This window comes from Centropristis striata, chromosome 8 (assembly GCF_030273125.1).
Source record: "Centropristis striata isolate RG_2023a ecotype Rhode Island chromosome 8, C.striata_1.0, whole genome shotgun sequence".
Classification (NCBI taxonomy): Eukaryota; Metazoa; Chordata; class Actinopteri; order Perciformes; family Serranidae; genus Centropristis; species Centropristis striata.
Genome location: NC_081524.1, coordinates 27932996 through 27960929, shown reverse-complemented (window position 1 = coordinate 27960929; position 27934 = coordinate 27932996). Strand labels below are relative to the sequence as shown.

The 27934-nt window shown below is 41.2% G+C and overlaps 1 protein-coding gene across 1 annotated transcript in view; it reads left to right on the top strand.

The window, feature by feature from the left end:
* Positions 1-27934, top strand: part of LOC131976529 (intermembrane lipid transfer protein VPS13B-like) — a 353761-nt gene that overhangs the window by 264649 nt on the left and 61178 nt on the right. The window contains exons 38-41 of the mRNA XM_059339603.1: positions 152-547; positions 12754-12956; positions 14287-14506; positions 19654-19838. Of these exons, the coding sequence (XP_059195586.1) occupies positions 152-547; positions 12754-12956; positions 14287-14506; positions 19654-19838 (1004 nt within the window). The remainder of the gene's footprint in view (positions 1-151; positions 548-12753; positions 12957-14286; positions 14507-19653; positions 19839-27934) is intronic.

Below are 27934 nucleotides of genomic sequence, written 5' to 3'. Positions count from 1 at the left end.
AGTCGGGATGAGCACAGGAGATACTCCCCAATTTTGAGAGAGGCTGTTGAGTAACCATCAATAGAGGGAGTTGTTGTTTGTAAAGTTTAGGAAAATTTTTATTTTTGTCCCTTCACCATTTCTTACCTCTCATCCTTTTCTTTTTTCACAGCTGAGCTGAATGTGGAGCTATCGCGCCCTCTGAAAATCAACCCCACACTGGCGAAGCTGGAGCAGGCCAAAGCTTACCTGAAGAAAGTCCTTCCAAACCACACATGGGATACCTCCAGTAAACCGCCATCCGCTTCCTCCACCCCGCATTCCTCACCTACGAAGACACTGCCCAGAGCCTTTCCTTCTCGTTCAGAGCCACACCATCAGGCCTCTGCCCTTGGTAAAGCCAGCAGCGTCAGAGCTTTGGCGCTGTCCTTCCACAAGGTCTCCATCCACACTGCCCAGATTGTAGTAGTCATGGAGACAGAGGCCCATCCAGTGAGGCCCAGCGTGACAGTTACACTGTCAGCCATGACAGGAAGTCTGAACGTGAAGTCAGGGCCTAGGATAGAAGGTGAGTAAAATGAACAACATCTTTCTTTTTTTGCAGTAAACTAAAAGTACAAGGAACACAGAGTGTTTTAGTAGCTTGGGGCATTTTGCGTGTTGCAGTTGCATTGCTGGGTGGCTTGTGTTTTTCCGTTCTAAGTACCTTGCATTTTTGTACGAGCGGTCTGAGTGGCTCTAGTTTAAAAAATTCTACTCACAGCAGAAAAGCATCCAATGTCATGTGTTTTTCCTCATTGTCCAATTGGATTAATTGAGAGGGGAACTTGCCCCTGACTCATCCTAAAATAAGCCTTGAACCGACCATCATCCAGGCGAAGCTCCTGGGCCAGCTGGTGGTTTTCCCTGTGACAGACATTTGTGTCCAAAGTACTATTTCTTGACAGCCTCTCACCCTCAGTCCAGATCTGTGCTGTTTTGCTGTATTTACTTCACAAAAAAAGTGATTTGGCTCAGAACAGGTGATTTGGTGGTTGCTTTGCAAATATTAATAAAGATGCAATTGTAACCACACTCTGATCAGGGCATCTTTAAACAAAGGCCACGTGCCTTGTTTTTCAACCTGCAAAACACGCTCTGTCTGATCGCAGCCTTACCCAGCGCTTTTTGTCCATTGAAACCTTTTATATTTGTTTTTTCAAACCCCTCGTAAGACTTCTTTGAGCTCATTAAATAACCGGTGTTGTTTCACTCCAAAGTAACAAGATCCTGGACTTTAAGTGACTTACTTTATTTTTAGTTTTTCCTTAAGGTGAAACTGGAAAAGAATCAAACTAGTGATGTGATCCATCTCATTCTGCTGGATTGCAAAACATTGCCACTTGTCTAAAGGAAATTCTTGAAACAGGTGGAGCTGCATTGGAAACAACTGTGATGACTTCACCCCATTTGGCAGATTTTATCATCCTTTAAAGAAACCACAATTTTAAGACTCAGTAATGCACTCCACTAAATGTACATGTTTTTTTGTGGTGTGTCATTTGCTTAGTACCCCAGCTCACCGTGTGTGCCAACAGGAATCAATCCAGGCCCTTTGAAAATAAAGTACAGTTACCCAGAGCTCCACATATCCAATACAAAAATGTGGTAGAGAACAAATTGTTCTGTTTCATGTCATTGTGTAACCAAACAAATATTGGTGTGGAGCTATACCCAGTGAACCACACTTATATTTCTTATTCAGTCAGATTCAAATTGAGTAGGACTGTAGCAGAAGTGTTGTGACCTCAGGAATGTGTTTAATGCAACAGCAGGTTGTATAAAGACAATACTTATAAAACCATTCTGAATATTTATTGATCAGCATCTCACTGCAGTGAGTCAAACTTTCCACATTCCGATCTTGTTTGTTTAATAACATGTGATGCCTCTGCCTTTTTTGGACTATTTGACAGTCTGTCATTCATTCAAACTGGGAACCAAATATCAGTATTGCTTTCAGTATTATTTGGGATATTGCTGTTTTTTACACAGGCTAGCAAAGCCCTCAGCTGCCAAAAACAAGGTTTGTCAGTAAACTGTAAAGTGAGATGTTTGTGTTAGTCTTGGATCTAAAATTGTTGGGAGATTGTGTGTGTATTTGATTGCAAGTGTGTGCGTGTGCGTGTGTATTAGGGGCCTGAGAGAGAAAGATATTTTCAAGTGCTTATGTATGAGTGTGTGTGAGAGCGAGATGTTTGTTTTCGTGTTAGGACCAAACTCTGACTTCATCATCAACACTGACTATTATCCAGGAGGCATCGCAGTGTTTCCATTCTAACAATCAGAACTGCTAATGCTAATGTAAATTAAAAAGCTTCCAATTCCTCTGTGCCGTTGGGTGTGAGCCGACGCGCTGTAACAGATGAACAGGGATTTTGGTTCGTGTTTCAGTTTTTGCTTTTTTTTTGGCTTGTCTTCCAAAATTGGACAGCAGATGGAAAAAGAAAGATGAAAGCGACTGAAGGGCTGACATGCCACATGCTGGAGATAACGAGTAACACTCGTAATTATGTGAGTAGACGGTTTGTACCTCAGTACCGCTGAGCAATACGTCCCCTGTTGACTAGGGTTGCAGGGGGACGAGGACAGAGCAGGATCTGGGCTCCCTAAGTGCCTGCATCTGTTTGACAGATGTTGTTATATTGGGTTACTTCAGATAAAATGATTGTCGAAAATGTTAATTAAAACCTCAAACAATTTGCACTTTGTTTACTCAAATCTGCATAACTGCACAGTGACACAATACTCAGCGCTGCTGCCCTGCTCTGATTTTCACCAGCTTTTCAGCTTTCATCCATCTTTGATGTGTTGACTTCAATAAACACAGTTGAAGCTGCGTGTGCAGTGCAATGGAAAAAGAAATCGAGTTTAGAGACAATTGTACTAATATGAAAGCTAATCCCTTCCCACTCCCTTTGCTTTCAGATGACTCTACTATTTATAGTGATTTGCCTTCCTTTGCACATAAAAATACTTTTCAAAAGAGATTTGTTAATAGTAGTTCTTTGATTTGTTTACAGCAATCACAGGAAAAAAGAACATTAGTGTGCAGTGAATTGTCTTTTCGTGGATATTGTTTACAGCACAGTTCCCTGCACCTTGAAACAGAGCCACCACTTCTCCAGAGACATTACAATTGGACTGGATGCAAATAAAAATGTTGGGATCAGGACCACTGGTGTTTATTGACATCCATTGGATCATTCATCCCCAGTTTGGCTCCAAACTCTTTGAAATACTGTTTGTTGTTATGGCCCGAAAAAACATAACATCATGCATGTCTGTTCTGAACAAGACACTAAAATAACTGCCATAAAACTAATGCTGTCATCATGTGCAGCGAAGGTTTCACTCAGCTCCTCGTATATCATATTTTAGTGCTCTCTGAAATACCTGAGAGCTTTAAGATCCTGTATGTAGATCTCATTATTGACCCTGATATTTCATCTCTCTGTCTCATCTTTGAGAGCCTGTTGAAACTTCATGTCGAGTAACATTTAACTGTGGAAGATTTCAAACTTTACCTTGCACCAAATGCCCACAAAGATCATCTTTTTTACATGGGAAAATGTATTATAAAGCAGATGTCAGTGTTGTACTGCTGAATAACATGTTTGTCTCACCCAGTTGTTTCTTCTTTTTCTTTCTTGATAACTTTCGCACTCATAGATCTTTGTCACAACACACGGCTATTTTCCCCGAGGGCTTCTTCACATAGTGTTTCCAGATTTGTTGCCATAGAAATGAGACAAACTGTCTCCAATTACACAGACTGATCGCTGGTGACAATAGATGTATCTGCTGACTTTTAGCCTTAGCTACACCGCCTCCATCACTCAGCTCTCTGGCCTCTCCAGTCCGCTCTGTACCTCAGAAAATGGATACCTTGGAATTTTACGGAGATAAAGGTTAGGATTCCCGTTCTGTTAGGTTGAGCGTTGGAGCTGCCACAATAAGTCAGCAGGAATGACCCCCCTGGGAGAGGCAGTACATGAGAGATGTAAGACAGGAGAATGTAGTATTACCACCGCTACAGTATGTATCACTACTGTTGCTGCTGTTGTTTCCCTGCTGGTCGTCAGTGGCAGACTGAGATTGATGGACCACATCCTGAGCAGACCTCGAGATGATGCCAGTGTGCTGAGAGAAACAGGGGAGGGAGGAAGAGGGAAGGGAAGAGTTGTGAATGAAGGGAAGCAGGATGGTGATGGAGATAGAGAAGCACAGGGAGGGAAAAAAATTGACAAATATGAGAGGAGAGAAGGAAGAGTTAGATAAAAGAAGTCTAGGAAATAAAACCTGATGAGAAAGACAAAAATGCAGATCGAGCACAAAGGGGATACAGTGCAACAAAAGGAGCAGATTAGGAAATATTTTGTCCAAGCAGAAGGAGAAATAGAGGAAGAAAGGAGATATGAAACAGGCTATGTGCGAGCAGTAACATGGGTCTTTTCAGTCTATGTCATTACACTCACCCCACCCTGTCTTCATCAGTGTACATCCATAGCTGCAACGGGGTGAAGACCCTGTCATCCACCCCCCTCATCCGTGGAACATCTGGGGCTTTGTACCTGATCATGGCAGCCCCCCTCTGCCAGGGGACAAGATGGAGAGAGAGGGGATTAGGTTGACAGTGAGGTGTGTTACCAGATCCTGTGTTAATGAAAAGCAAGTGGAAGCCCTGCATTCCTCCCTCCGTCCACAGCTCACCACTCCCCAAGGTAGGGGGGCATTTATAGTTCAATGAAAGAAAGGAGAGGGGTGGGGGGGGAGGCAGCCTGAGAGAGAGAACATATGTCTTAAGGTCCATGAAACAAGACCCTCCCTAATCTCTCAGCTCTCCGTCAGACTGCCCATAGAGTGCCCCCGATTTCCCGAACACACACACATACGTATCGACAGACCCTGTTACTCGTGCACACTTTTTCATATGCATACAACATACACACACACACACACACACACAAAGCTTTCTCCTCGGTCCTTTGCCTCTGCGGACCCCCTGCTTCTTCACGGTGATTTACTCCAGCACACTTGTAAAGGAAAACTTCTGTTCGTTGAACAAAGTGAAAGCTACCCATTGTTTATTTATGCCTCTTGATTTTTTTTTTTTTCAACTTATTTTGTTTCCCTGGCCAATCTTTGAGCTACGATCATGTCAGTTTGTTTACTCTGCTGAAAGAAAGCCACTCTTTTCCATTTATCATATTATTTCTGTTTCACTAGTCAGGAAGAAGCAGACCTGAGGGAAGCCAAACATAGAGAGATTTATATTTGGAAATGCACCCTGATGTGATTTGGCAAGTTAACCCAACTAATAAATTGTCTTCAATGCATTAATAATATAAATATATCACAGAGAAGACATGGGTAGGGGGGACTGTCCAGCAAGGTATTTGTTAACACACATGGCTGTTGAGTTGAGATGAAGACGTATTACAGTATGTTGGTGAGAGACATGAAGTGTAGGAAAGCTGTGAGATTGTTGGAGTTGAATATGAGAAACAAACATAAACAAGAGCTTGCAGTCTTTTTTAAATCATAGTCTTAGCTCATATTTTGCGGAACATTGGTCGCTCTCAGCAGGGGACCTTGTTGAACAAACTGGCCATACTCTAAGTGGGGATTTCTTGTCAGAACAGTGGTACATATTTTTAAATGTCAAAATATTTGTGTGTCCAACCATTGCTCCCAATCCTAAACATATTCAATATGTTATAACATAAAATAAAACCAAGGAGAATCCTCTGAGCCTGACAAAAGTGAATGCAAAAGTGCCTTAAACCTGTATTCTGTCTAATGGCCAGCAGGAGGCGACTCCATTGGTTTTAAAAAGAAGTCTGTTGTAGGAAAGTTTACCCATTTAAGCCGGTAAAGCATTACCGCATTTCTACCATTAAAACCGGGATCGCTCTTGCGTTATTCTACCATAGTTTTGGTCTCTTGGCCAATGAAATGCATCAGAATACATGCGGGAGTGTCGCAATGCAACATTGGACTTTTCCAGAACTTTGAAATCATGGTGGAAGACGACTATATCGGAGGGAGGTCAGAAGTAAGTCACGGAAGTGATCTTAATGAAAACAGCACCAGCGATTTTTTTGCTGATCTGGACTTTGAACCCTCGGAACCAATCGACTGGGATTTATGGATGAGGAATATGTTTTTAGACAACATATTTTCACCGAAGAACAGACAGATTTGTGGCCATCTGGAGATAACAACAATAATAATACTAATTGATTGTGATGATGATATAAGAAATCATGACTGTTTATGTCTTATATTACTTTATACGTCGTTGAGTACCCTGAAAAGTGCAATTTAGATCAAATTTATATTTATTATTATTATTATTATTATTTTATTACAGCCTCATTTCATTAAGAGGATTTCAAAGAAGCATTTGTGCTAACATACATCGGTTGTTTCTCAAATTTCTGCATGCATATTATGTACAGTGGTGTTCAATATAATAGCAGTCCAATGTGACTAACCAGATGAATCCAGGTTTTTAGTATATTTTTTATTGCTACATGGCAAACAAAGTACCAGTAGGTGCAGTAGATTCTCAGAAAACCAACAAGTCCCAGTATTCGTGATATGCACGCTGTGCAATTGGGCAATTAGTTGAAAGGGGTGTGTTCAAAAAAATAGCAGTGTGTGCCGTTGACTTTACAAACTCAAAACTATTTAGTAGGCTACAAACTTTTTTTTTTTTCTAGGATTTAGCAATCCTGTGATTACAAAACTAATATTCAGTTGTATGACCACAGTTTTTTATAACTGCTTCACATCTGTGTGGCATGGAGTCAACCAACTTGTGGCACCTTTCAGCTGTTATTCCACTCCAAGATTCTCTAACACCATTCCACAATTCATTTACATTTCTTGTTTTTGCTTCAGAAACTATATACCACTATTAACCTACAAAGACTAAGGCACTGCAGAAAGGCACTGAAAGGTGCTTTCAAAACAGTAAAAAGGCAAATGTTCAGCTGTAGGAATACAGAAATAACAGCCAAAACCATCTGCTTACCTTCACCATTGATCAGGTGAACATGGCTGGCATCTTAAACAGTGATAATCTAGGACAAAACTATGCAGAAGCACAATCATAGGTCATTTAAGGTCATAAGGTCCCGAATCAGCAGAGATTTTAAAAAGCCCCCCTTTAGCAATTTTGTGCTTTATATTATCCAGTACTGAGCGTTAGTTTGCCAGGCTAATTTAACATATAACATTGGTCTAGTGTTGCTGATTATTTTACTATTCCCACTGGGCACTGCTTGTCCTACTTGCAACACATCACACAGAAACATGTACACACAGACACAGATCATGGAGCAGCCAGGGAGAAAGAGAGCGATTTCTTATTAAATTACATTTGAAAATAACCAAAACCACACCAAGCCTGAAGCTGTATGAAATGAGATGGCCCGAACTCGACCTAAAACCCGATAATTTGTCAGGACCCATCAGGCTTAAGTAGGGTAACAGAATGGCATACTGTGTGAATTCCAATTGTGGGAATAGGATCTCTCTACTTGCAACATTATCTTCATGCATGTCTTCTTATACAGAGATCACATGTAGAAATTAATATTTAGAAGTTAAAACACATCTATCATACATGATATGCTGTGTTTGCTAATGTGTTGTGACTGTCATTGAACCCATATGTAACTCATCAACACTCTTCAGTTACTGTGTAACAGCTTGGATGACGCACAGCTCCCTGCATTGTGCCATTTTGGCCGACAGTGTCCCCTGCTTCGAAACCAGTTTCCTCTAGTGTCCCATAGTGGTCTTGTGGTGAGGGATAGTGTATTTCTGTGGTGAGTGACAGTATATTACTTCTATTACTCTTACCATCCCAGACAGTCTTCGGGGGCCTCAGCTAGTTAGGTAATGACTCCTTTAGGTTTCTTCTAATTGATACCAGTGCATCCCGAGGTATAAATCAGCCAGGCAGTGGTCAGATAACGGCTGCCAGGGAGAAACCGACACGGTAAATCAATGTCTCCGATCCTATCTAATCTTACCCAAGCGTTTGCCAGAAATGTATTTCACTTTAGGAAGATTTCCATCCACCCTATTCCCCACCACCCACTTTGTTCCCTGAGTATCATAGGTTGTTTGTTAGACTGCAGAGGATATGCATGTGTGCACTGGTTCACTGGCAAGTCTGAGAGTCAAGAGATATATGTAGGTGTAGGTTTGTGTGTGCAGGTTTTACAGCTTTTGATATACAGTTGTTCTATTATTTAGCTTTATCTCTCCCACATTGACTAAACTGACTGGATTATACCTTTAACCCCCTTCTGATTGCATACATGATCTGTGTATGTGTGTATGGCTTTTGCATATTTTTTGCAAGTCTGTAAAAGAATATTTGTAGATTTGCATGTTTCATACTGTTTGTGTATGAATGTGTGTTTGAAGAAGGTGCTCCTCACTGTGGTGACAGTGTATCAGCCTCTAGTTGGTGCTGTGTCACAGATTGGTTGTCAGTACAGACTGCTTTTTTCTGTAGAGTATGTGGCTATTTAATAGATGTATGCCTTTACTGGCACCATTTGTGTAGTGTGCACTGCTGTCTGTACAAGTGGTGGTCTCAGTGGTCGTTTGAGAGGCACGGGCAAAAAACAAAAAAAGATCACAAGCTTCATGTGCTAAAATACCAGAACATATAAGCATGTTTGGTTTATTACATTTTCTTCACTGGAAAGGCACCATAGAGGGCTCTGTGTCACTTTTTCTCTCATGGAAGGGCACCATAGAGGGCACTTTATTATTTCTATATCTACCAAAGGGGCATCGAAGAAGGCAATTTTTTGCTTTGTGTTTTTTTGTTTTTTTGTTTTTGTTTTTAACATGGGACACCAAAGGGGGTGGTTGCCCCTCTAGCCCCCTTCCTGAGTCCACCAGTGGTCTGTACAAGTAACTGTGCAGTTAAGTATTCATGGTGTTGTGATAAAGTGAACACAAACTGTTAAAGTACAAAAGTGTGTGCGTGTCTGTGTGTTGCCATTTTCATATGTCAGGATCTATTTCATTCAGCGCCATCTGAGCCAGTTTTCTAAACCCCAAACACATAAAGTGGAGCCACGTCAAATACCCCAAAACAGCAGCTGTCCATTTCCTCCGGTGTCTGTGTGTCTTTGTGTGTGAGTATGCATGTCTTAGTTAATATGGCAGCATACTGCAGTATTCTTGTTCGTCTCTATGCAATGCTATTCTGTTTGGTTTGTGTGAAAGGTTATATTTTTTGGAATGTGTGCACTTCTCTGTATTTATCTTGTAAGCTGAAGACCTGTATTAAGTGGTGATAGGATGATAACCGTCTGCTACTGGGATCCAATATTTCTCATCTGTCTTACCGCAACTATATAAGGTCAAGACTCTCCAAAAAGCTGCTGCTGCTCCTTAAGTTTCTTCCCATCCTTAAGCAATCTTGTGCTCTTCTTCTATAGGTATTTTTTTTAACCTCTATCTCTCTCTCTCTTCTTCATTGTCACTTCTTTCTTGTGGCTTTACCCATCATGTGTAAATATGTTACATACTTTATTTACAGAGGCACATGGGTACCACCTGCTTCATCCTTCACTACTTTCCCAGCTCTTTTTTCTCCTCTAACATTCCCTCGGCTCTTCCCTCCTCATGGCAGCACTTCACAGCTCAGCAGTGTAATGTCTTTGGGCTGTCTGCTGACACATCTCTGGAAACAAACCTGCATAGCAGTACTTTGGTAATACAGGCAAAAACAGGGATGGAGAAAGCATGGAGAAATGTGCCTCTGACTGTTTCTGATTCTGCCTGGATGGGAGAATGGAGTTAAAGATGAAGAAAGAAAGGGATTCCCCCTCATTAAAACCACTCCCAATTAGGGCGATTATTAAGAGTGCTGGCTGCTGCTGCTGGCTTTAGCACCAGGATGCTGCGGTCAACTGGGCTGTAAATGACGCATGGTGAGACAGGAGAGAATGCTTTGATACATAGTGTGTGTGTGTGTGTGTGTGTGTGTGTGTGTGTGTGTGTGTGTGTGTGTGTGTGTGTGTGTGTGTGTGTGTGTGTGTGTGTGTGTGTGTGTGTGTGTGTGTTTCCTCTTGTTCACCTGGGTGTGCGTGGTTGTAAGTCTGCATTTACATGTGTATATATTCAGGCATTTGCCTTTTTTTCCTGTATGTGACTATTCACACATGCTTGTGTCTCCTTTATGTATGTGAATGAAAGATTCTCCATTTAACAAGGCCGTTTGGGAGTTCCCCTGTGCTGCCTAATAAATCCTAGCCATGAAAATAAACCTGATGTCCACAGTTCAGTAAGTAATCTCTAACAGCTCTCTCTCTATCGCAACACCAGAAGATATTAGCAGGTAAACTGCCAACTTGTATCAACAATGTCTTTCCTGAGAGAAATGAGTCATCCCAGTATAATATTTCCCCCCAGAATGATTTATAGAAGAGAAGCCCTTTTTCATTGGAACCCTCCTGTTGTGTTATTGCGCTCTAATGTTGAATAAGATGTTCCTTAGTCAGTTTACCAAGCCTGGAAAGATGTGAGGATGCTTGTGTGTCATATCTTCATCAAATCCTAGCTTGCTTTCTCACATCCTCAGATTCTGTCTGTCTCCCTCCCTGCATGTCTTTATCTATCTGCCTCCTCATTTATCATCACCTCCTCCCCACTCCCTTCATATGCCTTTCCATCTCTTCCCTCTATCCTGCTTTACCCCAATTGAACTCCAAGCACACTGGAGAGAGAGACAGAGACAGAGAGAGAGCTTTTCCTTTAACAACACTCTTTTGGAAACTGAGGACACTGGAATTTTGAAAGTGAAATTATTTCCCATTATTATATTATTGATTATGATATATTATTGGGAAAACAGTATTTATATTATTTAATATACAACTTAAGTAGCTCAACATCTCAGGGTCCCCATTGTCCTATTTGGCACTTTGTAAAGAATCACATATTTTCAATGGGGGACAGGTATGGACATTCTAGTACCCACTCTCTTTGAAGCCATGCTGTTGTAACACATGCAGAATGTGTTTTGGCATTATCTTTCTAAAATAAGCAGAGACAACTCTGGAAAAGATGTTGTCTCGATGGCAGCATATATTGCTCCAAAATGTGTATGTACCTTTTAGCATTTATGCGCAATGTGCAAGTTACCCAGCACAGATGGTGCATTTCCTCCTTTGCCCGGAGGACACGACATCCATGATTTCCAAAAACAATTTGAAATCATCAGACCACAGCACATTTTTTCACTTTGTGTCAGTCTATCTTAGATGAGCTCAGGCCCAGAGAAGTTGACCGTACCCTACCCATTACGTGCATAGATTTATCTTGATTCTCTGATTCTTTTAATGGTGGTTTAAATATGGATGGAGAAATCCCTCAATTTCTTGCAGTTGTGTGTTATGTGTGTATTTTTTGACCATAAGTTACTGATGCCATACAATAAGTTCTAGGAGTTCATTTTCAGTTTTACAACTGGTTACCTCTGGTTGTGTTGTCGAGATGCCTCTGCTTGTTCCAATGTTTACGAAAAGCAGCTGTTTTCATGTCCCTCTTTACTTTGTATGCCTCTTGATGTCAAAATAATACATCATAGGAACTATAATAAATATCTTACAGTTAGGGACTGAAACAGGTGCGTTGCTAGTTTCTTTTACTTTCCCAGACTCACAGCCAGGCTGAACTGAGACTTTCTAGTGTTAAAAGGCATTTTTAAAGAGCCACTTCTCACGGCATTATTAGTCATCTAGGGTTGAGGTTTCCAAATGTGCTGCTGCTGTAGCTTTAACTGACCAGACCAGCCCTCCCATGTCAACGACCAGTAGAAGGGGTTTTAGTTTGCTGATTTATGGGACCAAAGGACCAAGTTCAGGACAGCCTGTGACCACAGTGACACATCTCTGTTTTAATGGAAAGGACAGAGAACGCTGTCCTTATTAAGTTGGGGCTTTTTCTACTTTTGGTTGTTTCAGGATGAGTGGGTGGCTCCTCTCTGTATCCTTTCAGGGGTTTTTTTCCAATGTCATTCTGTCTGTTAAAGTTTCTAGTTTAACGCTGAGTTTGAACTTGAATCTATACAGGTGCAATTTAGTGTATCATGACCCCAGAACACCTCTGTTCAAAGAGACACACAGGAGTCACATCTACTCTTCTTATTAATTGATGGTTATATGTTGTACTTCCTTAGCTTCAGACCAGAATATTATAATAAAAATCGCACTTGTACCCAATTGAATCAATAGCTTCCTCTAATAGATAACAGCTTACTTAAAATGATCAAACCTTTTCATTTATATTGGTCATATATTGGTCAGAAACATGAAGGCAAAGGCAGGAACTTGAATGTACATAATTCCTCCTTTAAAAAAAAGAGGAAAAATGTTTACTTAGACAGACTGTTGCAGTTGAACTTCATAAAAACACAGAGGCAAGCATTCGTGCAACTGAATTTCAGTTTGAATTTTTCATCAGTTTCACTTTTCACAGATTTTTTTTTGTCTATTTGAACTGTCCTCTTTTTTCCCCAATGTGTAAACAATAAATTGCTGACTGCTGTATCCACAAACAACTTAGTACATAGGATATGATTTTTCCTCATTATAATTTTTTTTTTTTTGTACATATTATTTACCGTCTGTTTTACTGCTGTTCTTTCCTGTGCTCTGCATGCATTGATTACTACTACTTCTGTCTTCCCAGATGCAGTTCAGTCTGCGTCTTTGCAGCTGGAGCTGAAAGATTTGTTGGTGAAGACAGGGCTGAAGGACCGAAGCCGTCTCCTGCTGGGGCCTTTCTCCTGCAGCACCTCCCTGGAGGCTCGGTGGTGTCGGCACAGCGGCAGCCCTGGACCTGAGCCCGGCCCCCCTAAACTGCTGCTTGACCTAAAGGGAGGCCTGCTGCAGGTTTGTATACCCATGACATCAATTCAGCATCCTCAATCACAAGATTTATCCCTCGGCACAGCTACAGTTCGTAGAGGTCAGGGTCAGATCAGCACCTCTACACCTGGTTAGAATTGAGTGTCTTGCTCAAGGACACTTAAACCCGAGGGCTTCAGCGAGGATCTTCCAGTTGAGGAACAGCCTCCAATCACGAGGCGATGCTGCTGCCCACTGAAACGTCACCTCGGCTTTGAGTGCCTTTGGTTTCCAAATTAATCTTTACAGTATTCATAAGCTGACACCCACAAACGCAGCTCATCACCCTCCTCTTAAATCTGCTGTTCCTCTTTAACTCTGCTTCTGTCCTCTTTGCAGCTGAAGTGATGACAGTAGGAATTGCATGCTGTAATTCCACTGCAGATTTGAGTCACATCTGCTGGTGGAATATTATGAAGCTATTTTTAGGGAGGTTATATCTTATGTGCGCCTTTTTTCCTGTGAGAAGTTACATAATGTTCAAACTGAAAAGTCCCTTTTCAATGTGACTTGCTGAACGCATTATTACTAATGTATTATTCCACATTACTTCTTCGGGGGAACCCCCTACCCTTCCCCCATGTTCAATGGTTCCCTTAATGCTTTTATTGCGTGCCCATTAACAGAAACATGACTCGTAACTCAACACTTAATACGTAATCATACATTTCCCACTGTAAATATTGGCGTTTGTGGTGTTTTAATCAAGTGCTGTACAAAAACCACTGGAATTCCTTCCGATTCCTTCTTCTCGTGCTCTCTTTCCAAAAACCTGGGAAAAAAATCCCCAAATTTTCCTGTTTTTAGAGTTTAGTCATAACCCACCCTTGCAAGCTAGAGAGTAGCGGGCGAGCAGGCAGGCAGCTCCATGTGTGAAGAGCTTTTGACTCAGAGATTCCTGGTTCTTCATCCAAACCCCAGGCAGACTTGCTTTGATGGAGCACGGGAAGGGGAATGCCGTGGGTAAGTCAGGAGGATGTGAGGTTCTGTTGGGCAATGTTAGAAAGGATATGAAGGGGTGATGACGAGGGTAACCCTGGCTGCTTCTCTTCCTGTTTTGGAAACAAATGTTAACTAATCAGCGTAAGTAGTTATGCATCAGCTGTGAGTCTGTCTCACTGTCTAGCTTTGTTCTTATGTTTGATAAGTTGTTTTTTAAATCCTTAATTTACATCCTCTGTGTTACTGTTTTCTTTCAATCCCTACACATTACATCTTGACTTCCCTGCTAGCCTCTGTCTCCTCTGTCTCGTTCCCATCCCACACTTCCTATTATCTCCCAACCTCCTCACCGCTGCTGCTTCTGTCTCCACAGGTCTTCTGGGGCCAGGAACATCTGAGCTGCCTGAAGCTGGTTGAGGAGCACCTACAGGTGTACTTAAACCTCCACATGGGTGCAAATTCGGCTGACGGCTTTTCCAAGGGCAAATCCTTCCACACCCAGCCACCTCCTTCTCCCAGCTCTCCCTCTCCGCGGACAGAGCACAGCTCAGATGACCTGCGAACAGGGCATTTTCAATACATCCAGGACTCAGGTGAATGTTTTTACAGTGCACGATGATCTTTTGCAGAGGGGCTGATCATGTAGCCAGACTTAAATCTAGGAAAAGCATTTGTTCTTATCGGTCTAAATCCTATTTTAAGTGACAGGATTGCTTTGCGGAACTTTTTATTTCTCAGAACAGCACGATTAGGATATAGAATAGAAAAGGTTCAGCAGTAGCCAGACTCTGAGTGTTTGATAGCTGTTCGCAATAGTCTCAAACTAAACAGGCAAAAGCATTATCCAAGAGTCTGAGTGAAAGCTTTTTACCTAGCCATAATATTTCATGTTATTTCTTGACAAGGTTATCAAAATGAATGGCACAATGGTAAGCACTGATCCCTAAATCCCAAAGAGGAACAGTAAGCATGGTCAATCATTCATCAATGATGTCTTTCATCAAATAGTGTCTTTTCAGAACTTTTACCTGATGACTGCTGATATTTTAACACTCCTCGGATGTCTGGCCGAGGAGGAGGAATTGTGACTGTTTTTAAGAGTGACTTTAAATGTAAACAGTTATCGCCGTCATCCTCATTCAACAGTTTTGAACTCTGAACTTTGTTTGATCTGAGGCATCCTCACACGGTGCTGTGTGCTGTGGTCTATGGGCCTCCCAAATATAACTTTTTAACCGATTTCTGTATTCTTGGCTGATGTTATGCCAAAATATGACCAGGTCCTTATTGTTGGCATCTTTAATATTCATGTGTGTTTCCCTGAAAACCTTTTGGCGAGAGACTTTTTAAACATCATTGACTCTTTTAATCTTGTGCAGTCTGTACTTGGGGCTACACATGAACGGGGTCACACACTTGATCTTGTTTTAGCATATGATGTGCGTGTTCTTAACCTGGAGGTCTGTGACGCTTTTTTCTCGGATCATATGCCTGTACTTTTTGAAGCTGCTGTTTGCCGTCGCACAGTTCAACCTCGCGCTGCTAATCGCACATGTCGAGCTTTTAACTCATCCACTGCTACTCACTTCTCTGCAGTCTTCAGTCAGAGCTGCATCATTCCTGAGTCTGTGTGTGAGGACATAGAGGCTCTCAACTCATGGTTTCTGGACACCTTTCAGATAGCCATAGACATTGCAGCTCCATTACAAACCAGGCAGCAGAAAGCTAAATCAGAGCCTTGGCTGAATGAAACCACCCACACAGCCAGACAGGAGTGTCATAGGGCTGAACGGAAGTGGAAAAACGACAAACTTCAAGTGTCTTTTAAGATACTGAGGGATTACTGGTGTCATTACCAAACCACTGTGAAAGAGGCAAAAAGAAAATATTTTTCTGATATTGTTCGGGTAAACTGTCATAAACCTCATGTGCTGTTTAGTGCTGGACTTGAAGCCTTCCCTGCTGTTTGTGAGAACTTAATTCAATACTTTACTGATAAGATCACTTCTACCAGGATCCTACTGTCTTGGCAAATTTCAGGCCTATTTCTAAACTGCCTTTCTTCTCTAAAATCTTAGAGGAAATAGTTTATTCCCAGCTCATGGACTTTTAAATGAACAAAATATTCTTGAGATCTTCCAATCCTGTTTTAAAACATTGCACAGCAAAGAATCAGCGCTTTTAAGAGTTTTTAATTATATCTTTTAGCTACTGACTCTGGTCACTGTGTTATTCTGGTACTTTGACTTCAGCATTTGATACAGTGGACCATGAAATCTTGTTGGCTCATTTGGAGCAGTGGGTGAGCATCAGTGGCACAACAAAGTATGAGCACATTTCACCTATTTTAGCTTCACTGCACTGGTTGCCCGTCTATTTTAGGATTAATTTTCAAATTATTTTATTTGCTTTTAAAGCCTTGAATGGCCTTGGCCCACCTTACCTCTCTGAGCTGCTACACCCCTACACTCCCAACCGGTCTCTCAGGTCAGCTGACCATCTGCTCCTGTCAGTGCCAAGAGCTAGGCTGAAGCTCAGAGGGGAACGAGTGTTTGTCATTTCAGCTCCAAAACTTTGGAACGAATTGCCGCTGCACATTGGACAGGCCTCCTCACTGTCTCAATTTAAATCTCTTCTTAAAACCCACCTCTTCTCTTTGGCTTTTGAAACCACGTAGAGTGTTGATTTTACGATTTTATGATTTTATGTGTATACATGCATATTTTATTTTGTGCAGGCAGTGCATTTTATTTATTTTATTTTATTCTAATTTTATTCTATTTTATCTTATTCTATTTTATCGTCTTATTGTCTACTTATCTTTTTTATTGTGCTTTTATTGTGTTATCTATTTATTGTGTTTATCTTTTGTCCAGCACTTTGGAAACCTTGTGTTTGCTATAAACGTGCTATTTAAATAAAGTGGATTGGATTGGTTTGGATTGGATCAATCTCGGAACTAATCTATCGGTCTGATGATTCACCTTCTTCCCCCTCTGGGGTCTGATTAGCAACTTGAGATATGAGAACAGAGTCGGACTTAGGGTTGGGCAGAAAAAATATTCAAACCATTTTGATATTAAACCAAACACTGGACCGTATACCAAATTTTACCACTAGGTTTCACATATCACTTAGCAGCGACGAAGAAGAAGACAGGGAGACCCACCTCTTTCGTCCAAAATCTTTCCATATTGACGCAGAACACATTTTCTTTGAGACAAACTCTGCCATGTCTTGACTCATCACCCAAAAATTTAATAAGGCTACTTTTTTAATTTTTCCAGAACCTGCCATATTGACAAATGTTGGTTCAGCCGGTTTGCATAAAATAAATCAATCAATCGCATCTTTTGCTATATATATATATATATGTATACTGTTCACCTACATGCAGCTAAAGCCTGCTTGAACGTCATTGCTCTATACTACTTGGACTGCAAACAGACTACCAATCGAAATCAGAACACTTCCAACCTACAGGTTCCGCATTTATATGCAAATATCTGTTAATAGAATTAAGATAAGATGAGATAAGATAAGGTTGACTTTACTGTCCCCAAGGACATTTGTCTTGGATACATTAAGTATGTGCTCGGTACAAAATATTGCATACAGTGATTAATCATTGATAAACTCATATAACTGAGTTGGTACGAAATAAAAAAAGGAACCTTTGTGCCAAAGTGAGATGTCACTTAAGATACACATCGCCTTAAATCAAAGTCAGATCAAAGCCGTCTGTGGAAAGAAGTTTCATCGGACATGTCTGCCTGGTTCCACTCTGAGTAACATGCTGTTTATTCCCCCTCTTTGTGCTTTGTGTGTGCTGTCCTCTACGTGCACACACGCAGACACACACAGGAACATTAAACACAGAGGATCAAACTTCTCTCTGGCTGAAGACCAGCCGTCCACTCTGTCAGCTGTGGTTGAGTCTTTGTTTGTTGCACTGTTCCACTGGTCTTTGATGCATTTAATATGCTGGCTAAAGCAGCAGAACGTACAGTAGTGAACTAGAACAGAGAGCACAATCTGTCGGCAACATGTTGTCAACAGCCAGAGAAAACCGGGCCCCGGAGTACAGAGAACAGCGAGTGGCCCTCAGGGGCCTGACACAGGAATGGATGGGATAGATGGAAAGAGAAGGAGATGAAAGATGACCGGAGGGAAGGGTAGAGAGTTCTGTCCCTGTTTCTCACTTTCCCTAAGTTCATGCTTACTTGTATCAAAGCAAAACCTCATGAAAGTGTCTGTTTTTTCTTTTATCCACCCTTTTTGCAAAAGAACAATACGCTGTCCACCTCCAAGTGGGCAGCTCACTGCTGCACATAAAGAGAAGAATTAGCCACAGACAGATTTTGCTGCCCCTTGAAATGTGTTTTCTGGAAAGAGACTCTCAGTGTTTGTACCCCCAGGGAGCAAACCAAGCAGCAGTTCTCTGCTTGACTGTTTTTTTCAAATAAACATTTTTCCAAAGGACTCGAATCCCAAACAGCAGCCACGACTTAAGTCAAACACCACTCAGAAGTTTAGATCCAGCGTTATCCAGCTTTTGCAGGTGCTTGGCATGGTTCAATCAATGGCTGTTTACTCAATAGCAAAAATGTTTACTCAGTCACTTTGTTTATATACGGCTTCTTACGCATGTAAACAATCTGAAAGCGTGGAAACATCTACAGTGCACTTTTAGATGATATTGTTTTGGAGGGTTTGGATTCCATAGTAGAAATAACATCACAGCACCAAAGATGAATGCAAGTTTTTTGCCACATTAGGTGAATTTCATAATGTGGAAATAACAATAAGCTGTCATGCATCCCACATTAAGACACATCAGAATTTTTATCACATTTTTCAACCTCTCTGTGTTTCTTTCTTCCTCAAGCATCTGTAAATGTTCAAGGCGCCTTTAAACAGGCTTTTTGTTCTGAAATACTGTGTAGTAGAGGGTTTTTATGATATCAGAAGAGTGCTGTGCAATGAGCTAGTAATCTACTGTATCTTAAAATATATAGAATACATGGATTCCCTCCAGTTCATTCTCTACTTTTTCCACCCACATCATCTTTTTTTCTGTCAGTCTGCTATCATGTTTTATCTTTTCTCCCCTTTTCTTTGTTTCCTTTCAACTCTTTTCCTCATGTAATTTACTTATTCTCCTTGCCCCTCACCATATGTTTTCCCTCTTTTTTTATGTCTTCCTGTAAACCACAGCATAAGCCTTGCTTTTAGATCACTGACAGATTAAAGTTGAGTAATTCTGATATTATTTTCAGGGTTCCCACAGTCATGGAAAACCTGGAATTTAAATGTTCCAGGCCTGGAACAGTAATGGAATTTCATAAATCCTTGAAAGTTTTGGAAAAGAGGTATAATTAGTTAAATCCTGGAAAATCTGGTAAAGTCATGGAATGTTGTTGCGTGTTATGAAATAAATTTTAACATAATCTCCTTGATTAATAAATGAAATCAGATGTATTTTCCATAGCTCTAATAAGCATTGACATGCTGTTATCGTGTACATTTCTTCTTTTTTTTCTCCCAATGTTCAGTCTCTGCCAACTTCTTGAGTTAACATTGCACACACTACACACTTTTTTTGTGAAAATGTTTTCTAGAGTTACATCCACTTGCTAATGGGAATTTTATTTTGGGTAATTTGAAAGTCATGGAAAAGTTTTGAAATGTTGTCTGTGCAAACATTAACCTTGCATTTTTAATTATTTTTGTCTTGTAGCTTCCCAGAAACTGCCAGGACCCCATGAGGTGGTGTTCTACAGTGAGACAGAAGACAGCCCGGGGGTGATGCTGTGGAGGTACCCTGAACCCCGGGTTCTTACCTTTGTCAGGATAACTCCTGTCCCTTTCAACACCACGGAGGACCCTGAGATCAGCACTGCCGACCTGGGGGACGCCCTGCAGGTAGGGACTGACACATATATGCATCTCTTACTTAAAAAACATGTTCACATTATACTCCCAGAACATACCAAATGGACCTCCAGGTGGTCTTTCTTCTATTTATAAACCTCTATGTCTTACATTATTCTGAAATGTTTTCCCAAATATAAACACACAGCATATTGCAGCAACCCATGTTATACAAATACACAGTAGAAGTGCCCTCTTGGATGCCTCCATGGTAGATTCAAGTTGATAAAGGCCTCCCTAGGGTGCCTTTCCAGTAGAGATAATGAAATGAATTACCCTTTAGAGCAGACCTGAGCATGAGGCGGCCCATGGGCCACATCCGGCCCGTTGGCTGTCCCTGTCCGGGCCATGTGAGGTTACCCTCAAATTAGAAATCAATACAACCACAGTGCTTTTATTTTGAAGGCAATTTACGGATGTGCGTGCATGCATACGCACCTGCACAGAAATTCGTTCGACAAAAAACACTTAGAGTTAGCTTTGCATCTCACGACCAAAAAAACTAAAAAACACTAATAAATTGCTGGTTTACTGCAAAACATACATGCTGTATATTGTTTTTGTGGTTTGAATGTATGTTGTGTGTAAAATAAATGGAAAAGTGAGATAATGACTGAAGTCAATTTTTACTGCTACATTTGACTTACGCCACAATAACAGTGGCAGGTCAAAAACATATAATTGAATGCATTTTATAAAGCAATTGAATTAATATTGAACAGAATTAAGTATTGGCCTCTGCAAACTTCGCAGTACCTCATGTGACCCCTTGGGAAATGAATTGCCCACCCCTGCTTTAGAGTGCCCTTAAATGGAAAGACATTTAAGGGCTTTCATCTTTCTTTTAAGGCCATCTCTAGACAGCCTGAGTCCACCACTGACAAGGAAGCAAAGAGTGGAAATGTGTTAAGCAGCAAAATGTTTTATTCATCACTTTTTTCAATGTTTTGTGGTCTACTTGTGTCCTGCTTCTGTAAAGAAGGCAAAACAGGCCCAAACTGAGAAGAGAAGCCACACATCTTTCTCACTGCTCCCTGCTTAACATCACCTGCAATGAAAGAGAAATAAACTGTCTTAGAGTCGGGCTGGGGTCCATTATAATTCCCATGATATGAGTCATGAGAACTTCCATACCCTACATGTTATTGAATGACAGAGACCCCTGCTGTCCCTCCAAACATGTAATACATGTTCGGACAGCTGTGGAAGTCATCTTGCATGCTCTGGTGTGAATAGCCAGGTGTCTCTAACCCCAGATGAGGTTATAATTTGGCAGACTGTAGCAGCTACTGAGTCTACAGGGCCTCAGTGGGGGACAAGACATCCCACTTTTCCTCCTATCACTCATCCTCCGCCTCTCTATCCCTGCTCACTTTCCAGCTTATCATCCTCAAAATCACGCCGCGTCCCAAATCAACTTCTTTCCCATCTTCGTCCATAATCTTTCCCTTTTTCCTGGAGCAGAACTATGCTATTTTTAGGTGAAATTCCATGAAAGTGTTATAGCTACAGTCCCGCTGAGTCTTATTTTTTGACCATGCAATTAGACATGGATTATTTGGTAATACAATAAACAAACCATGTTTTCCTTTGTCTTTCTTGTTAGCTAAGATGAACGCAGTCATGTTCCTGAACTAGATATTATTTTAATTGGTTTAATTCTATGTAACAAAAGTTTATCTGAGTCACTCTGAAGCAGCCCTCTAGCAACTGATAGTGAAATGTAACGTACATGCCCCGATTTCCAAGAACCTGATACGATCATCTGCTCATTCTTTGTGACATATATTCAATTAGAGACTGTACGAAGACAGCATGTTTTATGTCCAATTTGATAAAATTGTATTTCTTGTTAATACACATAGAATTCTGATAATGAAAATTCTGAAACGACTCTTAACATTTCATTATTACAATAAACATTGAGAATATCTTTTTAGATGTTATAATGATTTAGTTGTTAAAATATTCACTGTAATTAGGTTGTTTGTCTGTTGTTTTTTTTCTTCAGCTTGACGCATTCGTTATTAAATCTCATGTTATTACATTATCCTTAAATTAATTAGGGTAGCAAGTTGTATTACATTCCAAACCCATTCATAAGGACTTTTTAATTACATTTAATAAGCTTTGGGGTTAGGTAAAGTTCCCTCTTCCTTTTATCGTTCTGCTTCTTTCCTCCATCTGCAGCAGAAGTTTCTCATCTCCCCATATCCTCCCCTTTATCTCCCAGATTCTTTCCTGGACTCCCACAATCATTTCACCTACACTACAGATGTTTTCTTCTGTCTGTTTATGCCGGCCCAGAAGAGACAAGATATTGGAAGGTGCTGCAGATGTCTGGCTTCCCAGCGAGGCCCCACAGCTGTAGTCTGTGATGAGCAAAACTGCAAAGCCTCTAGCTGATTGGCTACATATTGAGTTACAGTAGAGAAGAGAGGCAGCTGATGTTCGGGGGGAGGGGGGGTTAGAGAAAGAGGCAGTGATAGACAAAGTTGGAAGAGAGAGAAGAGAGATAATGGGAGAAGATTGACAGGAAGGACGAGTGGAAAGAGAGAGAGATAGAATTAGAGGTAAGATGCAGATAGAGCGTCACAGATGAAGGTGGTGTTTTACAAGAGCCTCTGTGTGAAAATACACAGTTTCTCTAGTCCAGGGGAAAGAGATGATACAATCTGTCACACACTTGGACAGTTGGAGGTGTGCCTTCATTTATTTCTGCATCTGTACTTCTATCTGTGTTTCGTGCGTAAAAATGGATGCCTGCGACTGCGGACAAATTTGTGCGAGTGTGTATTACACGGCAGGAGATGTGGAAGCAGTGGTTGATGAACATGTGGTTTCCACATCTTGTGCTCCGCTCCTCATGTCATCTGGCATGGCCCTGTCTCTTCTGACAAGACTGTTAAAAGGAATCAGGTGATGAGACTTCCATGGAGGAAGTGGTGAAAAGGGGAGGCTCAGTGCACCCGACTATTACTGAACTACTTCATGTGGGGATGAGCTGCAGAGGGGTGAAATACTCTAGAGAAAAGCAATAAATGTTAAGTATTTAAATGAGAGCCTTTGGACCTCATGCAAGAACCATTTGTACCAACAAATTTCTTCTGAAGTTGCTTGTACAAATGAATTGACCCACTGGCGTTTTAATCATTGGGCATTCTACCATAGAGCTGTAGACTGTATTTATTCAAGATTTCTCAGGCTTGAATCTGGTCAGGTTAACTTAACGCAGTAGTTCTGACTTTCAATTAGAATAAATTAAGAGTAAAATGTCCACCGGGAGGCACATCTCAGAAATACATTTCTATTAATGCACTGGAAAGACTTTAGCTGAATTAACTTATAATAAATGTGTTTTTTATATTTACATCATACCTATATATTTAGAATGGAAATTCTGGTTTACGGGCCCAAAAATGCTGCAATCTACCCTACCATCAGTGCAATGAGGCCCACTGTTATTGAAATAGAAATACAACTTGCACTCCTAAGAAATATTGTATAGGAGAAACTTGTGAGTGTATAGTAGTGCAGTACCTTTAATGAAGAGCACCATTTACAAAGTGCATTTGTGCAACTGGTTAAAATCTATTGTTGAAGGTTCCTGTGATGCTGCTAAAACTGGTGTCATGTATCATAGATTTTTTTTTTAAAGGAGTGGTTGTAAAGTAATTATAAGACATTGGATCGGTTTACTGATATGTTACCTCATATTTTTGTCCAAACACTCACACACCAAGCCAGTTGTGTGTGAGGTGAGAGCTTTGGTTCTTGGGGGTTATTTTAACAGAACCTCTTGTTCAGCAGCCAAAGTTCTTGTGATCCCAGATTTAATTTATTTCAGCTTCTGGCAGACAGTAATTGTTCTTTCCTTTGTATAAAACTCCAAAAGTCTCTATCAATGAATGTTTTTATTTCTCCAAGGACCAGAAAGAAAGTCCAGTGACAGAGAAAGGAAATGCAGCCATAAAAATCCAAATAACAGAGTTGGCTCGGTTTCAGTTCCAAAGAATTTTCATTTACTTTACATCCAGGCTATGCCGAAAGAGAGAGCGAGAGCGCAGGAAAGAGAAAGAAGGCAGTCATAATTTCTCAGGCCTCTAAAATTACCATGTGGCCACACGGAGATGGAGGCTGATAGATTTTGAGAAATGGAAAGTGAGAGGCATAGGGAAAGAAAAAGAAATAAGGAGAAAAGATATTTAACATTGAGCTGCCTTTCATTCCACTCTATCATCTGGGCACTAATGTTTTTCTAGTTTAGGGCTGTTTACCAGCAGGTGGATGGTGAAAAGGATTGCTTGAGGTGAATAAATTAAAACATAAATAAGGTGGCTCTTCTTCACATTTTCTCCATCCCCTCCTCCTCCTCTTCTCTCTCTTCTCCCTTCTTTTGTCACATTCCCCGATCCTCCTTTCCTTCGCTCCCTGTCTCCACCCTGTTGAACAGATGAAGGTGGGGTTGGAGGGGTTCTTGCTCTGAGCCATGCTGCTCGCTTGTCCCCAGAGCAGATCATATTAACATTTTATAAAATCAAGATTTCCTGCATTTAAATAGTTGTGGTTTCCCAACTGGTTCCAGTATCTCGGAGGGGGAATTCAAACCTTCTTCCATTACTCAAAGTCAAATTGCTGCCTGCACTGTTTTTACATACAGTAGAAGGGGAACGATGTCAAATGACCGGGAGGGGGGCTTAAAAACGACAGATCCCTGACAGGGCACCCACAGGTTCCTGCCTGTAGAGGGCCCAAGTGATGAAGGGATAGAAGGAGAAAGGAAGGTGACTCATTCTCACCTTCTCACCGACGTGTGGTCCAGTTCTCTGAATCATAAGCAGGTGTCCTTACTGCTCTTTTTCCATCCCTCTTACTCGTCTTCCCCTCTTTCTGCCTCTCTGTGGGGTTCTGAAGCCTGAGAAACAGGGAGTAAACACAGGAGCTATGATTCACCCTGACACCAGCTCAGGGGAGCAGGAGGAGGAGATAGTTTGTTAAAGTAGAGAGCAACAACTCGAGCCTCAGTATATGGTCAAACAAAAGTAGCACATTCTGTTCTTGACTTTGCTAGCTTTTCTCAATATGTAAATGTATAAATTTGATCATCCACTCGCTGTTTTTTATGGGCAGCTGCCCAAAACGCTCTGACAAACATCACACCATCTGCTCCCCTGCTGTTGCTTTCGTGCATGGCACTGTGGGATAGCCTTTCATGTCCCAGCAGGGCTCTGCACTGCCATCATGGCCCTGCTGGCCTGCGACCGATATCATAAAAGCTGTGTGGCCTGAGATGAACCAGGAACCTTCAGCCATAACCACTGTTGCAGCTGTTGTTTCTGTCATTGTCGTAATTATGAGAAACACAGGTTGATGATCAGCTTCACGTCTTCGGCATGCCCCTTTTTATTGACGCATACTTTTTTTTCCAATTAGTAAAAAAGTGTGCAATGTTTTGTAAAGACTTGGAATCTGTTGGGAGTCAGTGGGTATTTCACTTCAGAGCGACCCATTGAACCAGAAAGAGCAAGAGTGTATTTTAGCCAAGATAACTATTATTTTAGTGGGACAGCGCTCAAGCAGACCTGCATTAGTCACAGCTAATGCACTATAAAAATAAAAGACTGTCCATGTGGTTAATTTGATCTGGAGTTTTTACACCTCATCCACCAAAACTTCAACCCCCTTTTTTTTTTAAGTTTGGCATCACGGAGAAAAACAAAAAAAAAGTTGAGCGGGAAGATCTCTGCGTGGGCTTATTCCTGATTTTCCACACTGATTAATGTTAACCTATATTAGCCCACCTGAGACAGCATAGCGGGAGTCATTTTCAGAACAATTTTCATTACATCTCCTGAGTAAACATTTGCTCAAGTCGATGTCAATTCAATTTGTCTGCTGGCTGATAAGAGGTAGCTAGCAGTGGAATTTTTAGACATATAGGCATCAGTGAAATAACAGAAGACCTAATAGCAGTGTTGATATTGTTAATAAAAGTAATGGCAGACAAGCCTGTGGATGTCAGCAGCCACAGCCTCAGAGGGAGCTTTGGGAGTCTTCAGTTGCAGAGGCATATTTAAACTTTTGCAGTGATCACACCTGGGTAGATCATGGAAATTGGAATCATTCTATATGTTGTGTATTTGCTTTGCCTGCCTTTAGTTAACCTTTTGAAAGACTGTGATTGGTCAATCAGTCCCAGAAAAGTAACTCCATGCAGAGTAGTATTTTGTGGTTTGGCAGGAACAGGGGTGGGTGACAGGGATGGAAATCAGATCTGTATATACACGATGCTGCCAAAAGTGCTGGATTTAAATATATTTGTAAATAGTTTTGAATATTGAAACTACTTAAAAAGTCCTTAACTCAGCTTTCCAGGCATTTGAACCACCTCCAGAATGGAACCTTGACTCAAAAATTAAGATAACATTTAAGATAACCCTTCGGCTGATGTTTTGCCCTGAGGTTTAGCTGCCAGGCCTACTTTGTCTTGAAGAAAACACACATCAGACCCTTCCAGCCAAGGGAATGTCAGTTATCCAGGGTTACTGTACATGTTGTTTATCAGATAAGGTACACACACAATCAGGCAGCGGAAACTGACACTGCCCAGACTGTGTCATGCACTCACATACATACGCACACCTGTGTATACACATGTGTATACACGCATATTGTCTTTCATACATACAATTATGCATAGTCTTCCTCTTGGGCACATATATGCAATCCATTTGACATATACACAGGTGCCTTCTCCTTCCCAAACCCATTGCCAGACGTCCAACTCAGCATAGCTAAAATTGTATTTCAGTTTTTTTTTCTTTTTCCATCATCCCTGTAACATTTTTGGAGATGGTTATCGATTTCATCTCCACTCTCCTCCAAGGCCAGGGCTACAAGTCAAAGGGAACATGACGCACATTCAACCATGCAAATGTATTCCACTGTACCATATATGTACCTCACATATTCATTTCTGTATGCCGTCATGTGTATAGAATATCACAGGTGAAAAAAAAACACCCTCTGTGTTTTAGCAACGCAGTTCTGGGAATTCTCTGCAGAGATTCAGTGAGTTTCCGCTCCGGTGGCTCAGTTTTGGGGTTGCGGGTGCACCACTCTGTCAGGTACAATTATGAGAAGTTGATTCCAGGAAAACCTGTGTGGCATTTCATACATGATGTAAGCCACGGTTACCTCATGCATTCCTCCCTAACAGTACAGTCCCACACAAATGAATTCACGGACACATACACACACATTTTGTGAACACAAAGTTTTGGACACACAGCAACTTGTTGACAGATCCATGAGTTTGGTAAGTGCCCAGGGAGCTCTGTACCTCTGGTAAACAATTGGATTGTCACAGACATGTGCACTTACAAATGCACTCATATACACTACACACACACACACACACACACACACACACTCATGTCTTACTGCCTGGCATCCTTCAGGTGTGCCGCTAAAAGCTCCCTGCCACCTCTGATCCATCAGCAGCTGAGTTGTGCAGGTGGTCGGGGGAACCTGAGAACCTGGTTTAGTTCACACAGGAGCACCAGACACATTTATGCTAATTTTGGCACAATATGAGAGGAATGAATGGAGCTTTACCAGTCATCACATAACATGTGAACACTCATTGCTATTCAGTGTGAGAAACAGCTCGAGGACTTCAATGCTAATGGCTGTCTTGTAGCAGCGTAGCAGTTGCCTGATGTTTAGTTATGCTGTGGTCATGCAGTGTTGTTATGGAGATGAGTTGTCGTCTTGCCGCGTTGGTGGTCTGCGGTCAAAGTGTTGTCGTTTTTTCCAACTAGATGAATAATCAAAGATCGGTTTGTCTGAAGTGAGTAGAAGTCAAGGTTTTAATACAGACGCCATAAAATATCACTTGCTCATTCGTTCTCTGAGATGGGGATTCCCTGTGTCTTGAAAGGGTCAGTAAACTATCAACGCTTGATGATTAGCAGACACTGCAGTTGCTTAATACTTTATGCGTAACAGGGGGATCAGCAGGACTGAAGTAGTACCTGTTGTTCAAAAACAAAGCCCTACAGTAATCCTACTGCGGATGAGTAATT